Genomic DNA, 14,924 nt, shown 5'->3' with positions numbered 1-14,924 from the left:
TCTTCCATACCTTATAAATAAAGGTTTGATTTGGCCACATCTCAATGTTCCCTAGGGGCTTCCCAAGTGGCTCAGTGGTAGAGAATCCACCTACCAATGCAAGAGATGCAGGGTTTGATCCCTGGGTCCAGAAGATCCCCTGGAGAAAGAAATGGCAACCCACTTCAGTATTCTTGTTTGGGAAATCTTCCAGACAGAAGAGTCTGGTAGGCTACAGTCCATGGGGTCGCAAAGACTCAGACATGACTGAGTGACTGAGCATGAGCACCAGAGGCTTTCTAGAACAATCATTGTATGTGATGGGTTAAATTAGAGTACATCTTTTTCACCTGGTGCTAGTGGAGACTTGTAGTTTTAGAGATCTACCTCCAATCATAGCTTGAGGAATAACAAAGGGTTACTTTTAAATGATACTAGCAGTAATAGCATTCATTTATTGAGCTATGAGTTATGAAATGCATTTCATTATCGATTCATCATCTTCTTTATTTTGTATTAATGGAGTTTAACATGTAATGTCTATGATACACTGTTCCCCATGTTTTGTATAGATGAAGAAACTGAAGCACAGTTTTAGTTTTAAGCCCCTTGCCTGAAATTACCTGTGAAGTTAAGTGGCAGGACCAGGATTCAAATCCAGAAAGCCTGCCTCCAGAACCCTCCTACTCAATTCCTGGTACGCTTTACTGTCCCTTTAAAACATGGTTAAAAGGAAAATTACGTGATTTGAGATAGTAGCATTAAAACATATACATTACCATATATAAAATAGATGGCCAGTGAATTCCCACACAGGGAATTTGCTGTGTGATGCAGGGAACCCAAAGCCAGTGCTCTGTGACAACCTAGAGGGGTGGGATGGGGAGGGAGGGTCAAGAGGGAGGGGGCATAGGTTTACCTATGGCTGATTCATGTTGATGTATGGCAGAAACCATTACAATATTGTGAAGTAATTATCCTCCAATTAAAAGTAAAATAAAGTTTTAAAGAAAGTAAAAGTTTACATATAGGTGAAGCGTTTTGATCATAGCTCCCAAGGTTTATTATTAGGGAGGTTTCTGTCTACATGCCCCTGTCACCCTTGTTGGGAATCTGACCTTTCTGCATGATACCAGTGGACTCTCTTCCGTGTCTTCTCTTCTCATACTTAGCATCACTAGAGAGTGGCCCGGGGACCAAAAAGCGTACTGTAGGTGGGAAACAGAATTACTTGGAGGCACAAGAGAAAGCACCTCCTGGGTGACCTTGCTGAGCAGAGGTCCCTCCCTCAGATTTCTGGGGAAATGGAGAGCTCTTCACTGTCACTCTTTCCTAGACATTTGTTTTCGTGTTCTGTACAACGACGTAGTAAGTACCAAAAAGCTGAAATTGGTTCACATTCAGCAGTGAAGTGTTTACCTTGGAGGGTTTGTTTTCAAGCCTAAGCTGCCCCTCCCCCAGCTGGCTGGCCTTGCCCCTTTTATAAATAGAACTGACCCAGCCCCGTTAGCTGTTGAAAGACCAGGTCCTCTCGAGATTCAGGGATTCAGATGACCTTTGGTAGAGTCGCTGATTTGCTTCAGTCCACGTGGGAATTGCCTTTGGGCTTTGTCTTGGAACAGCTGTTCTGGAAAGAGCAGTTCTGAAGAGATGGGATTGATTTTACGGATTTTAGGGGTTTAACAGTCAATGTTTATCAGAATAATCCTTAATATCTTAGGCTTCTGAGTTCTTTCAGTGCCCTGCAACCAGCTGAGTTTCCCTCAGGTCCTTACATTTAGGTGTTTCCTGAGGGAGTTTTTCTAACCTTTCTGTAAATGTAGACCAAGTCTACATGAGACCAAGATCTCACCCTTCAGATCCTTAGCAAAGTCTGTTCACTACTTTTCGTATTTTGTGGATAGTATATTATTTGAAAAGTTTCATGGTATTTAATATTTTATTTTGACAACCTACAAACACTTCTTTGAACTTAAGTAAGATACTTATGCAGTAGCGATGAATTTTAAAAGCATCAATAATACTTTTTGACATTAAAGCTTGGGCTATGGGGAAAAAAAAAAAACATTGGATAGCCTGCCTCAGATTGAACTAAACTGAGTTGTTTAAGAAATTAGAAAGTATAGCCTTTATAATGGGTAAGACACTATAGCTTCATGTCATGAATTCAGAAACTGATGATGGAAAATGGTAGTCTGGTCTCCTCAGTGGAATATAAGCTCTTAGGGCAGGTCACCTGCCAGCTGTGCACCCCAGTACCCACAGGAGTGCTTGTTGCATAGGGAGCACCCAAGACTGCACAAATGAATCTTCATTATAATGAGGCTTGTCTGAAAAGGAAGTGTTCTTCCTAAAATTCTTACACTTAGGTTCAGTTTTATGTTGAAGCATCTCATTTCTCATTAATTGGGAAGGTGACCATATAATAAGACTTTACATCTTGAGTTTGGAGACTAGCATTTTTATACCCTTCTATTTTAACATGTGTGAAATTTGCTGAGCTTATTCTTCAGTATGTAGAAACATAGTATAACATAGATTTAGGCTTACTGCTGGATCATTTGGGGGTCTTCACTAACAAGTTCTGTTACAGCTCTGCTTTACGATCCGTAGGTACCATCTTGTTTCCCAGTTTTAACACATGTTTCATATTTTCTGTTTTTTTACGACCTCCATTTCAGATCTCCCTGGAGTTTCGAAATCTGGCTGAGAAATATCAGACAGTGATTGTTGACGTTTGCCAGAAGATGGGCTTTGGGATGGCGGAGTTTCTGGATAAGCGCGTGACGTCTGAACGGGAGTGGGACAAGGTTAGTGTCTCTGTGGAGCATTGTCGGTGTGGTGGCACCGATGAGCTGGCAACACCCACCGTGATGTTTAGGATGAAGAAGAAGTGGTGTTTTTACAACCCAGTGGTAATGTCTCCTCATAAACACTTAACAGTCTTATGTTACCACTGGGTTGTTTCTGAGGACTTAATACACAGAGCTTAAAACACATCCTCATTATGTTAAAAAAAACAAAGTACTACCATGACGTTCTTTTACATAATGAAGATTTGGAGACACTGCAAGATCTTAAAATGTCTTCAAGATTAAACTCTACTTAGTATTCTAGTTTCTGTTAGAATATTCCTTATTCCCTCAGGGCCTTTACTCCCAGTTTCAGATATCAGAAAGTTTACTGTACTCGGTTGTTTTTCCAATAACCTTTTATTCTACAAGCAGTGCATGTGCGTTGTACATATATATGTACAATATATATCTTTATATATATATAATATAAATATAATATATATAGTGTATATATATATATATAGTAAAAAAAGAGAAGAAGAAGAAATATCACATGAGCTAGAGATCACAGATCTCTGATGAGCCAGAGATCATTTTTGTTAAGTCTTTCGTATTCATTCTTCTTGGAATGTTTTTTACTGCTTACCTGTACATGGTATATAATGTGTGTGTGTGTGTGTGTTTAAAGCAAAATGAGATCTTTTACACTTTCTTTGGAACCTGGTTTTTCGCAGCTAATGATTTCTAGTGTTTCCCTTTTAGTAAAAGTTTCATTATTAAGCACTCTAAACATTTTCTTACAGTACTGTCACTATGTTGCTGGGCTAGTGGGAATTGGCCTCTCCCGTCTCTTCTCTGCCTCGGAGTTAGAAGACCCCTTAATTGGCGAAGACACAGAGCGAGCCAACTCTATGGGCCTTTTCCTGCAGAAAACAAACATCATCCGTGATTATCTGGAAGACCAGCGAGAAGGGAGAGAGTTTTGGCCTCAAGAGGTAACAGCTTCAGGGGGTTTGGGCAGAATTTTGAACGCTCTCTGACAACAAACCATTGAATCCTGTTGGTTGCAAGTGACAGAAACACAAATCAAGGCCCCTTAGACAGCACAGGAGAACGTGCAGACTAGGTTAGGGTTTAGTTTGCTTCAGGGAGACTGGCTGCATCCGTCTAGGAGTTCAGGCTGTGTCCCCTTTTTCTTGGACAGGCTTTCTCCAGTGGTGGGTATAACGTCCCGTGACTCACTCAGAGGCTTGGTTCCTGTGTCATAGTTTTTGGATTTTTCCAGATTCTCACCAAAGGGGAAAAAAAAAAAGATGAGACACTCAAGCTTTACCCAAAACCCAGCTCATGGATAACATGTCTAAAAGCACAAGCGACAGAACATCCCCAGGAGCTCCAGACCACGAATGGGTGCAGGCAGCACACCAGCTCCACAGACGAGAGCTCAGAGTCTGCAGGACAAAGCCAGAGCAGCTACAGGGAGATCAGATCAAACAGGGGTTCCTTGTCAGACTGCGTGTGAGTCCACGAGGGCCGCGCTGAAGCCTAGAGCGGCTGGGGTGGACGGGCCCCCTTGAACTGGGCGTGGACACTGACCGGCCAGGGTTCTCTTCCTGGACTGGGCCACATTGAGGAGTGAAATAAAAACTGAGCAGCTGGACCTAAGAGAGACCTAAGTGACATCAGCCAGATACAACGCGTGGACTTTGTTTGTTTAAGGTCCTTATTGGAGGAAACTCAGTGGGAAAAAATCAGACAGTGGGACAGTATGGCTGCTAACTGGATAATCTGTATTAAACATTTACCTTTAGTTAACTTTTAGTTGTGATAAGATATATGTGCAAGAAAGGTTCCTGGTCTTTTAGAAATTCATAATATTAAATGATAACATATCAGTATAAAATGATAAATACAGTGATTATTGGGATTTTAAAATAATTTGGGGGCTGGGGCAGTAGAAGCCAAGCGTCAGTAACTGTTGAAGCTGGCGGATGGTTACATAGGTGCTCATTAACCTTTTTCTCCAGGTTCTGCAGGACAGTTGAGTACCATCAATCTGAGTGAGTTTAGGTGCATGTTAAGCATGGAGAACAAATTTGATTTTCCATTAAATCTCTTAGTCCTTTTAGGCCCAGTCATTTCTTTTGGGGAGTGTATAAAGTTCTGCTGCTGCTGCTGCTGCTAAGTCGCTTCAGTCGTGTCCGACTCTGTGCGACCCCATAGACGGCAGCCCACCAGACTCCCCCGTCCCTGGGATTCTCCAGGCAAGAACACTGGAATGGGTTGTATAAAGTTATAATAAGTGTTATTCTTTAGGAAGTTTAAGAATACCTAAGACTAAAAGTAAGTTATTTGCTAGCTTCAGAGAACCCTCTAAGTAATATCATTAAAGATCATCAAACCAATCCCGTTGTTCAAGTTGAGGCTGTTATTTCACTTTCAAGTTACTAAGATCAAGGAGGGTAACGTTCTTATAATAGACACTCAGCTCGTTTCCCCCGGATAACTTGTTCAGCCGTATTCTTATCAGAATTGGGAACATAAGGTTAATCATTAATTATTTTGAGGCCTGGACACCTTGCGAATGTTTAACGTTTATCTTACAATGCCGTTGTAGCTGATTTTGTTATAGCTGGTTATTTTTTCAGAAGTAGACAATTGCCTTGCGAAAATCAGGAGGCCTTTTCGGCCTGAGGTCATCAAAGTATTGCTCCATCTGTGCTGAACTAATTGTCCCAAAGGGACACTTTCCCAAACACTTAACTTACTCTTGGTTGTGGTTAGAGTGTAGTTATAATAGCCATTGCATGGTGGTTAAAACAGATTCAGTCTTGATGAAAGGTGAGGCAGCGGCAAGACACACTTTGTATATCATAGTTCTTATTTGCAAAGGTCCTTTCATGTGGCTCGCGCATTGCTCCCTTATGCATATGCTGACTTGTCTTTAATCTGCTTATCTGTCCAGACTTGGAGCAAGTACGTGAAGAAGCTGGGTGACTTTGCTAAGCCAGAGAACATTGACTTGGCTGTGCAGTGTCTGAATGAACTCATCACCAACACACTGCACCACATCCCCGACGTCATCACCTACCTGTCACGACTTAGAAACCAGAGTATTTTTAACTTCTGTGCTATTCCACAGGTACTGAGCGAGGAGCCTGAGGAGAGGGTGGGATGCTGGGGGTGGGGATGATGGAAGGCATTTACTATTTTGGTCTATTTAGGAATGGAGAGTTCCTTAAAAGATGACTCTAGTGTATTTTCTTTCTTTGCCCCACAACCACCACACTCAGCTCAGCCTTGAGGTTAATTAAGTCTGTGCTTTTCCAAAAAATTCTAGAACGTATTTTCCCATTAGCTACTCTAAACTAGTTACTTTGATTCCTATCCTCACTATTTAAATCGAGGGCTTCAACTCCAGATTTTATGAGTTCTGGGTGAAACACAGGTGAAGCTGTTATTAAAAAGTCATAATTAAGCACTTAACTTTTGCTGTCCTTTTCCTAGATCTTGGGATAACAGAACATGAAACCTGAGCCTCTGAAACCTAGGAACTTAATTTTTAAATCCCTTTACCAATTATTTCAGTTTTTAACTCGAAGTGAAGAAAGTTACAGGATTTAGCTGATTTGGTAACTTGGTTTGGTCTTATTCTAATGACCAGTCTTGCCCAGCTGATGGAACTAAAACCTCCGTGCTGGACTTATATATGCCATGTGCTTAGTTGTGTCCAACTCTTTGCGACCCTATGGACTGTAGCCCACCGCACTTCTCTGTCCATGGGATTTTCCAGGCAAGAATAACAGAATGGTTGTCATTCCCTTCTCCAGGGGACTTCCCAACCCAGGGATTGAACCTGGGTTTCCTGCATTGCAGGTAGATTCTTTACCACTGTGCCACCTGGGAAACCATATGCTGGAATTAGGTTTCCATCTATCCTAGAAATAATTTACCTTTTAAGCATGGGAGACCATACCCTCTCACACCCTATTTTTGTCCCCCACAACCCCCTGTACTTTTTTTTTTTAAATGTATAATGATTATGTTCATTGTAGGAAAAATAGGGAGAAAAAACAAAATAGTGAAAGTTTTTCAGATACTATTTTGGAATATATGTTTTTCAGATATAATAACTCATTGCCTTAGCATGGAAAATGTTACATTGGATTGTGTGGGGTTTTTTTTCAAATAAAAAGGAACTTTTGTGACTAAATTATAGAATTATTCAGGACTGCAAAGGGCGCTTGATTCTGTGTGTTGCTGAGAAAGGGAGGCATGGGAGCTGGGGTCGTCTTGGCGTGCTTTCCTTATGGGTGTTTTCTCTTGGCTAGCTGTATCTTAGCCCTTTGGCGCTCTCTGCCCATGTTCTCTTCCCATCTCATGATGACTGGTTACAGTGCAGTTTCTCACATGTTTTTATGAAATGAGATGAACGTGTTTTCTGTCTCTCATTATCCATAGGTCATGGCCATTGCTACTTTGGCTGCCTGTTACAATAATCAGCAGGTGTTCAAGGGGGTGGTGAAGATTCGAAAAGGGCAAGCGGTCACCCTGATGATGGATGCCACCAACATGCCAGCTGTAAAAGCCATAATACACCAGTACATGGAAGAGGTGGGCTTTATTTAATAATGTTACTATTTAAACATTCTTTCATATTGGGATATTAGATGATCTCAACAACTCGCAGTGTTATGGCATAAAGACATGGGTTGGTGTCCTTTATTCCAGAAGAATATGCACAGGGAGCCGACTGTTGGGAGCTTCCTGGTGCCCTAGTCAGAGGGGATAAAGGAAGCCAGGTCTTACGATGGCGCTCCCAGGAGAATCATATTTTTTGAGTTGGAAGGTGAAGTTAGAGGCCAACCAGGCTTCTCCTTTTATGGCTGATGCATGTGAAGCCAGGTCTGTGGCTGATGACATAGCATCTGAGGGCATCCAGGATCGCAGGCCACACTTCCTGACACCCTGTCCAGTACTTCATATTATGGCAAGGGCCTCAGTGGAGAATCCATCGTGGGGAATTTTGATAAAGGGAAACCAAGAGGCTGCAACTATTTCTAAATTTTGTAATGTTGATCTCATTTCCTTTGCCAAAATGCATCCCATAAAACAGAGCATGCCTGTTCTAGAACTTTTTCTTAGAGGTTGGGGCTCTCTACTTGCCAGGCCCTGAGCAATTACTTCTCAAGTGAGATGATTTAGCTTCCTCCTCTTCCGAGGACATTTAGTAGCGTCTGGAGACATTTTTGATTTTCACAGAGGGTGTGGGTGGCTACCGCCTTCCGCTGCATAGAAACCCGAGAGGCTTAGGTTTGTTCTTACTGAAGACTGAATTACTGCAGAAGCAGATGAAAACATAAGACCTCCCTCCCCACAGGTCACCACTGTCCCTAGTTTTCTGATCCTTCCAGTCCCTGGGTTATGTTTTGACAGGGATAAGATTTGTAAGAGCAGTTTTATCTAAAAATTCTATAATACAATGACTTCCTCTGATTTCCATTGCATATTGCACATTTTTCTTGTATTTCTTTCCTGTCTTCCATCTGCCAAGTTTTAGATCTCTGCATTTCTGTGTGAGGCACTCATAGAAGGTATACAGAGCAGGTTTTTTAAAAAACCCCAAATTCTTTTACTGACTAGATGAACATGTCCAGCTATTGACCAAAAAATAGCTATTGATGAGACTTGGGACATTGGGGTTCACTGTTCAGCCAGCACTTACTTGGGACTTTCTCTGTACCTGGCATAGCAGCCAAAAGGTGGGTACTATTAATATCAAGGAAATTTGAGGCCCTAACACCATGGCTGGGGCCATAATTTGGACCCAGGTTTGGCTGACTTCAGAGCCACTGTTCACCACAATTCTAAAGGCTTGAATTACCCTTTCTAAATAGTGACATTTTAGGTACTGTTCCCATTTTCTATAAATTAGAAACATGCTATGTAGTTTATAGTTCAGAGAATAGTTTTATAATTTTATTCTGATCATTGATTTTAGAAAACCATGTTTTTAAAATGTAGGCAGTTCCATTGCTGTATTAGAATTCATATTTTATTAGGTATTTTCCATCACTACTGGAATTAAAGCCTAGTTGGGATTCACAGTTTGACTTAGGGCAGAGCAGGGCAGGCCACACACAGCTGGCTGACCCCCTGATTTCATAAATGACTTTACATTAGGACACAGCCCCATCCATTTGTTTCTGTTATCGTCCATGGCTCCCAGGGCTCTTGAGCAGCAGGGCTGAGCAGCTATAACAGACAGGGCCCACAACGCTGAAAATACTTTTTTAGGCCCTTTAAGAAAAGTTTGCAGGGACGTCCCTGGTGGTCCAGTGGCTTAGACTCTGTGCTCCCCTTGCAGGGGGCCCAGATTTGATCCCTGGTCAGGGAACTAGATCCCACATGTTGACCTATTGACTTGCCACAACTAAGACCTGTTGCAATCAAATAAATAAATATAAAAAAGATAAATTATTTTATTTAAAATTACTCTAGTGAAACTTAAGGTATTTTAGAGGAAATATTAATAGCCATAAGTTTATTTGACTTAAACTGAAAATTTCCGAGTCTCAAGGAATGGAATGTGAAATGGTTTTAATGTCAGCCTTAAGGACATTTTGTTAATAAAGTTTCAAGTGAAGACTTTTAGTATGAAGTCCACAAGTTGTTGGGCATTTTGCTGGTGGCCAGAGGTTAGCTCGCATCCTCTCTCTCCTCGCTGAGCATGTAAGACGGGAAGACATTTACCCCTGGGCTCCCTGATTGCACATGTGCAGGGAATTCAAGGCTCTCACAAGTCTGAAGTGTGAAGGACGAGGTGGAGCGAAGCCCAGATCCCCTGAGCAGGGCAGCTGCTCCTCAGGGCCTCGTCCTCTGGAGCCGCCTCCACTGGAAGGCAGTCTGGGTACCTGGCAGCTGGTGAGAAGCTCCACCAGCTATTTTGGGACAAAAACAAATGCTCAGGCAAACAGCCAGAAACTTCTACTTCCTTCTCTGCTAAAGATGATTCTTGGCAAGGACCAACTTTTTCTAGCAGGTGGAGCTTCCTGTTTGGCTGTGGTCCGTGCTCCTCAAACCCTGTGGATCCTCTCGACTCAGGGCGTAGTCCTGTGCCCCGCATCTGTGTCTTCCACAAGCGGGTTAGCGTTTCTGTTCTTGAGGCAGAATGCGTCTATCGCAGGATGCCCAGGTGGCGCCTGTGAGCACGGTTTGAAGAGCAGGCAGGGGATTGGACGTCTGAACTCTTTGTGTCCCCACCACCATGCTTGTGCTCTTTCCCTCCTGCCCTCCTCCCTGGCTACTCCTCCCCAGCAAGGGTGATGGGTGAGAAGGGAGCCGAGGAGGCCCTTGGCCAGACCTGGGTGGTTTGGGGTGGGTGTTCTAGAAAAACTAAAGCTGATGCTTGGGCAGGAGGGGGTACTCAGGCTGAGGACAGAACATGGGAGCAGCATTCCCAGGCAGAGGGAATGGTGTGAATGAACAAGGAGGGGAACAGGAGCGGATCGCAATATCATTTCCTTCCACCACGTCACTCTGCTTCAGCCTCAACAAAGAATGTGGATGCCACTGGCTCTTTGAGGTGCTGGGATAGAGCCCACTGGGACGGCCCTGCTGCTCCGGGATGGGCTAGGGGATCACCCAGGCTAGGCTGATATCCTGCCTTAGTAGTGGGGTTGTTACTTTTGTATTCTATGAGCCTCAGTTTTCTCACTGATCAAATGGGCATAAAATGCCTAGCTGTTGCAGATTGTCGTAAGAAGTGAGCACAGATATTTATAAGGTTTTTAGGATTTACTGTGTTTTCCTCTTTCTTCAACAGATTTATCACAGAATTCCCAACTCTGACCCCTGTTCCACTAAAACACAGCAGATCATCTCCACCATCAGGACACAGAATCTCCCCAACTGTCAGCTGGTCTCGCGGAGCCACTACTCGCCCATCTACCTGTCGTTCGTCATGCTCCTGGCGGCCCTGAGCTGGCAGTACCTGAGCACCCTGTCCCAGGTCACAGAGGACTACGTTCAGACCGGGGAGCACTGACTGGCTCGGTCTGGAGACTGAACGCCCCTCCTCCCAAGCCCCTATCTGGGAAACAGACTGACCTTCTCTTCAGGGATGGATGTGGGCTCCTTCTCTTTTTTCCCCTCCTGTTTTAATCCCTCAAAGAGTACTGTGGGCCTGGACCTTTAGAAACTGTGACCTGTGGTGGAGAAAAAGATAGGATTAAAGGGAAAGGACAGCTCAGCCACCTGTACTCACCTGTGCGGGGTGACTGACGCCGAACGTTCACGGCTGCCATCAGGGAAGGGGCTGCATCCGGGGCTGCAGAGGAGATCATAGTGTGAATACAGGCTAGAGTTACAATTAAATGTATTTAATGCAAAACAACTTTTGAATACCTATCACAGTAGAAAGTGAAGTGAATTTTCTTTCCATTCGCTTCTTGTTTTTTTTCCATCATTTTGTCTCTTCCAGTGGACTTGAATGTAGCAGGTGTGAATATTTGTAGAGTTCTAGGAAATATTCCTAAGAATGCAGACTGCCTGCTGCACATGAAGCCTAGGAGGCAACTTCTGGTGAAGTTGGCATCATTTCCTTGTTTATAGGGAGTTTAGGTTTCAGGATTGCCGTTGGTCCCTTCGTAGCAGGTGAGTTTCCAGTCAAAGCTAACGTTTTTGAGATTTTTATAATAAAGAATTGAATTATTCAGCGTTTGTCAAGGGTAGTTCACTTGAAGCCTGGACAGGCGTGGCAGGTGTGGAACTCCAGGTATGGAGTTGGTGGTTGAGGGACGGTGGCAGGCTGCTGCCCCCAGAAAGCTGGAACCACCCGGCTGCCCAGCCCCACACTGTCCCTGCCAGAAAGGGAGCAAGGGCGTCCCTTCCCCAGGCCTGCTGTGCTTCTGGCCAGTTCTATTAGCTGTGTTCAGACATTTTATTGAATTCAGAGGTTATTTTCAGCTTTGGGCTTTTTTTGTTTCTCAAGAAAGGCAGATGTTTTTCTGGTGACTGGCTTGAACGCCGAGTGGCACTTAGCCCCATCCCGCAGCACAATGGTCTGTCTCCCTTTTCCCCGAGGCATTGCTGAAGTTTGGGCCATGCCCACCCAGTGACTCCTGAGTCTCAGCACAGAGCCCAAGAATCCCTGTTGGAGGGCATGATAGAACTTTCCAGAAGCCGGGCTCTTGGTATATACAGTGCACAGTCCTATTTAGCTTCTGCTCTTTATGTAGTGAGTCACCGAAAGAGGTTTGTTCCAGCAAAAACTGGGTTTGCACTGCCCCACTCATACCCACACTGATTCTGGTCGTGTGGCTGCTGCTGGCCGTCTGATAATAGACTGATGGTTAGTTTGATAATAGACTTGGGGTTCGTGGAGGCTTCAGGTCCTCAGTTCATTTGAGACCAAAACCAGCCACCACACTGACCCAAAGTTACTTGCCACTTGGGAGCACGGCTCTAAGCCAGACTCAACAATTTTCCAAATATTTATAATTTAAGCACCAAAACTTAGTCTCAATATTCCAAGGTAGGTTGTTAAGATTTGTATGTTGAAACCTATTAGTTCTGCTAAAGTTCACGTAGGACGCGGGACAAGCTGGTGGCAACAACCTTGGTCTGAGGATGCACTGGAAGATTCCTCACTCAGCCGTGGGCTGTGGGGCTTTCTGAACCTCTGGGTGGTGTGGGTCCCTCCCAGCTGTAAAGCTGTTGGGGATCTTGGCCCTGGTACACACTCCTAAGCTCTTTGGAAGAACATTTGCCTTCTAAATGTTTCTCTACTATTGATATAATTCAATACAGGATGTCCAGTTAAACTTGAATTCCAGATAAACTTTTTTCTAGTATAATTCTATCCCATATGTCACACAGGGCATATTTATGCTTTAAAAAGGAGTTCTGGGACTTCCCTAATGGTCCAGTGGTTAAGAATCTGCCTGCTAGTGTAGGGGACACGGGTTCAATCCCTGGTCTGGGAAGATCCCACATACTCAGAGCAACTAAGCCCATGCTCCACAACTACTGAAGCCCGCATGCCTAGAGCCCCTGCATTCAACAAAGAGTAGCCCTCCCTCACTGCAACTAGAGACGGCACATGCATAGCGTCTCCGGACACCCAGCATAGGCCAAAAAATAAATTTTTTAAAAAGGACTTCTGAATTCAAATTGGGCATCCTGTACTTTTAGTCTCTAAATCTGTCAGCCCTGCCCTCTACTCTGCACTTTAATTATATGTATGGCATCCTTGGTAGAGTCTACTTGGCTCCTACTTCCAGAGAGAAATTTTAAGTTGTCCTCACAGGAGTTTCTGACAAGCTGAATCTAGGGTTTTAATTCAAGAAGCTCACAGAGCCCAACCCCATTTGAGCAGCTTTCTGGAGTTGTAACTAAGACCTGCACCCACAAACACACCCACCCTTCCCTGGGAAACTGCTTTGAAGCCCCCATCTTCTATTTACTGGGCCCCTTCTCTGGGGCTGGGGGTGTAGCGGGAGGAGGAGTGGCTGGATGTTTGTTAATTAACAGGCATTCTTAGTTTGGGGAACAGAGCTCTCAGGCTGATTCTTAAACTTGAGTGAACTGCCTGAAGGTTCCGGGTTTTCTCATAGGTCTCATAGTTTTTTCCTAGTCATGTATGGATGTGAGAGTTGGACCATAAAGATGGCTGAGCACCAAAGAATTGATGCTTGTGAACTGTGGTGTTAGAGAAGACTCCAGATAGAGAGTCCCTTGGACTGCAAGGAGATCAATCAATTCTAAAGGAAATCAATCCTGAATATTCATTGGAAGGACTGATGCTGAAGCTGAAACTCCCAATACTGTGGCCACCTGATGTGAAGAACTGACTCACTGGAAAAGACCTTGATGCTGGGAAAGATTGAAGGCAAGAGAAGGGGATGACAGAGGATGAGATGGTTGGATGTCATTATCAACTCAGTAGACAAGAGTTTGAGCAAGATCCAGGAATTGATGATGGACAGGGAAGCCTGGTGTGCTGCAGTCCATGGGGTCACAAAGAGTTGGACATGACTGAGTCAACTGATGGTTTCTCAGGAGACCTGGGGAGGTGCCTCAAAACCTGCATTTTAACAGGTCCCTGACAGTCTTCTTTAACTGCGGACTCAGGTCTGGCCCCAAATTCTGCATTTCTTAGAACCTTGGAGATGGCAGTGCTGCTGGCCCATGGGCCAGTCCTGAGTAGCAGGGCTCTCAAGTGAAGCGTTCTGATGCATGCTCTGAGTGGGTTAGGCTGATCGACCTTTGCTCCCACTTCTAACAAAAATATGCCCTCCTCCACTTAAAGAACGAAAAGGCACTGTCACTTCCAACCGTCCTCTTGCTTGGAGGCACCCAAGAAAAAGTGAGCCGAGGTGACAAGGTGGTAATCAGTGTGGCAAATTTTTTACTGAAGTAGTGACATCAATCCCAATCCTAAATTCTGCTTTTTGTTTCATAGCAACGATTCCTTAGGCCAAGCACGAAGATGCCCTAAGGTCCGTTCTGGCCCACTTAGTGCATCTCTGCTAGCTTCCGGGTAAGGATGGAGGTGCCGGTGGGTACATAGCATGGATTGGAGAAAGTAGGAAATGAGATTATTCAACTCACATGTGGGAATGGGTAGAAAATGTTAGAACCGAGGTTATGCATGTTTCCCGGTTGAAATTGTACAAATAATGCAATGATATATCTACAGCTTTAAACCTCATTAAACATTCTGTAAGTACTGGGTTCCACCAGTTTTTCCTACAATGTTAACCAGAAGTGTAAGAGCTTGTATGAGGTAGTTCTGATCCTAACTTCTGAGGCACATCCAAAGGCCAACCTCCCCGCTTCTCAGAAGAGCACTGGTCCAGCCCCCAGTCGTGGAGGGGAAGTGATCTGTGGTATCAACAGGCCAGTGATGGTGGTGATGGCGGGAGAGGAGTGGATGTTGCCAATTCTAATGGCCTCCTGAGCCCTCAGGAACTGGTGTCCTTCGTGTATGTATGTTCCTGTGATTTTGCAAAGATTGAGGGCAGGAGGAGAAGGGGACGACAGAGGATGAGATGGTTGGATGGCATCACCGACTCAATGGACACGAGTTTGGGTGAACTCCAGGAGTTGGTGATGTACTGGGAGGCCTGGCGTGCTGTGGTTCATGGG

At 44.2% G+C, this 14,924-nt stretch overlaps 1 protein-coding gene across 5 annotated transcripts in view; it reads left to right on the top strand.

The window, feature by feature from the left end:
* The window catches only part of FDFT1 (farnesyl-diphosphate farnesyltransferase 1), a 29,410-nt gene extending 14,905 nt beyond the window's left edge, over window positions 1-14,505 (top strand). For 4 of the 5 annotated variants that reach the window (XM_070794393.1, XM_019965790.2, XM_070794394.1 and 1 more), the window contains 5 exons: window positions 2,661-2,789; window positions 3,578-3,769; window positions 5,740-5,916; window positions 7,236-7,388; window positions 10,600-14,505. In XM_070794393.1, coding sequence (XP_070650494.1) covers window positions 2,661-2,789; window positions 3,578-3,769; window positions 5,740-5,916; window positions 7,236-7,388; window positions 10,600-10,821 — 873 coding nt within the window. In that variant the 3' untranslated portion in view covers window positions 10,822-14,505. Of the gene's footprint in view, window positions 1-551; window positions 677-2,660; window positions 2,790-3,577; window positions 3,770-5,739; window positions 5,917-7,235; window positions 7,389-10,599 lie in introns of all 5 variants that reach the window. The other variant, XM_070794395.1, reaches the window with a different exon arrangement.
* Window positions 14,506-14,924: the final 419 nt, after the last annotated feature.

The sequence above is a fragment of the Bos indicus genome, chromosome 8 (genome assembly GCF_029378745.1).
Source record: "Bos indicus isolate NIAB-ARS_2022 breed Sahiwal x Tharparkar chromosome 8, NIAB-ARS_B.indTharparkar_mat_pri_1.0, whole genome shotgun sequence".
Lineage (NCBI taxonomy): Eukaryota > Metazoa > Chordata > Mammalia > Artiodactyla > Bovidae > Bos > Bos indicus.
The sequence above is the reverse complement of the archived record's forward strand: the minus strand, read 5'-3'. Positions and strand labels throughout refer to the sequence as shown.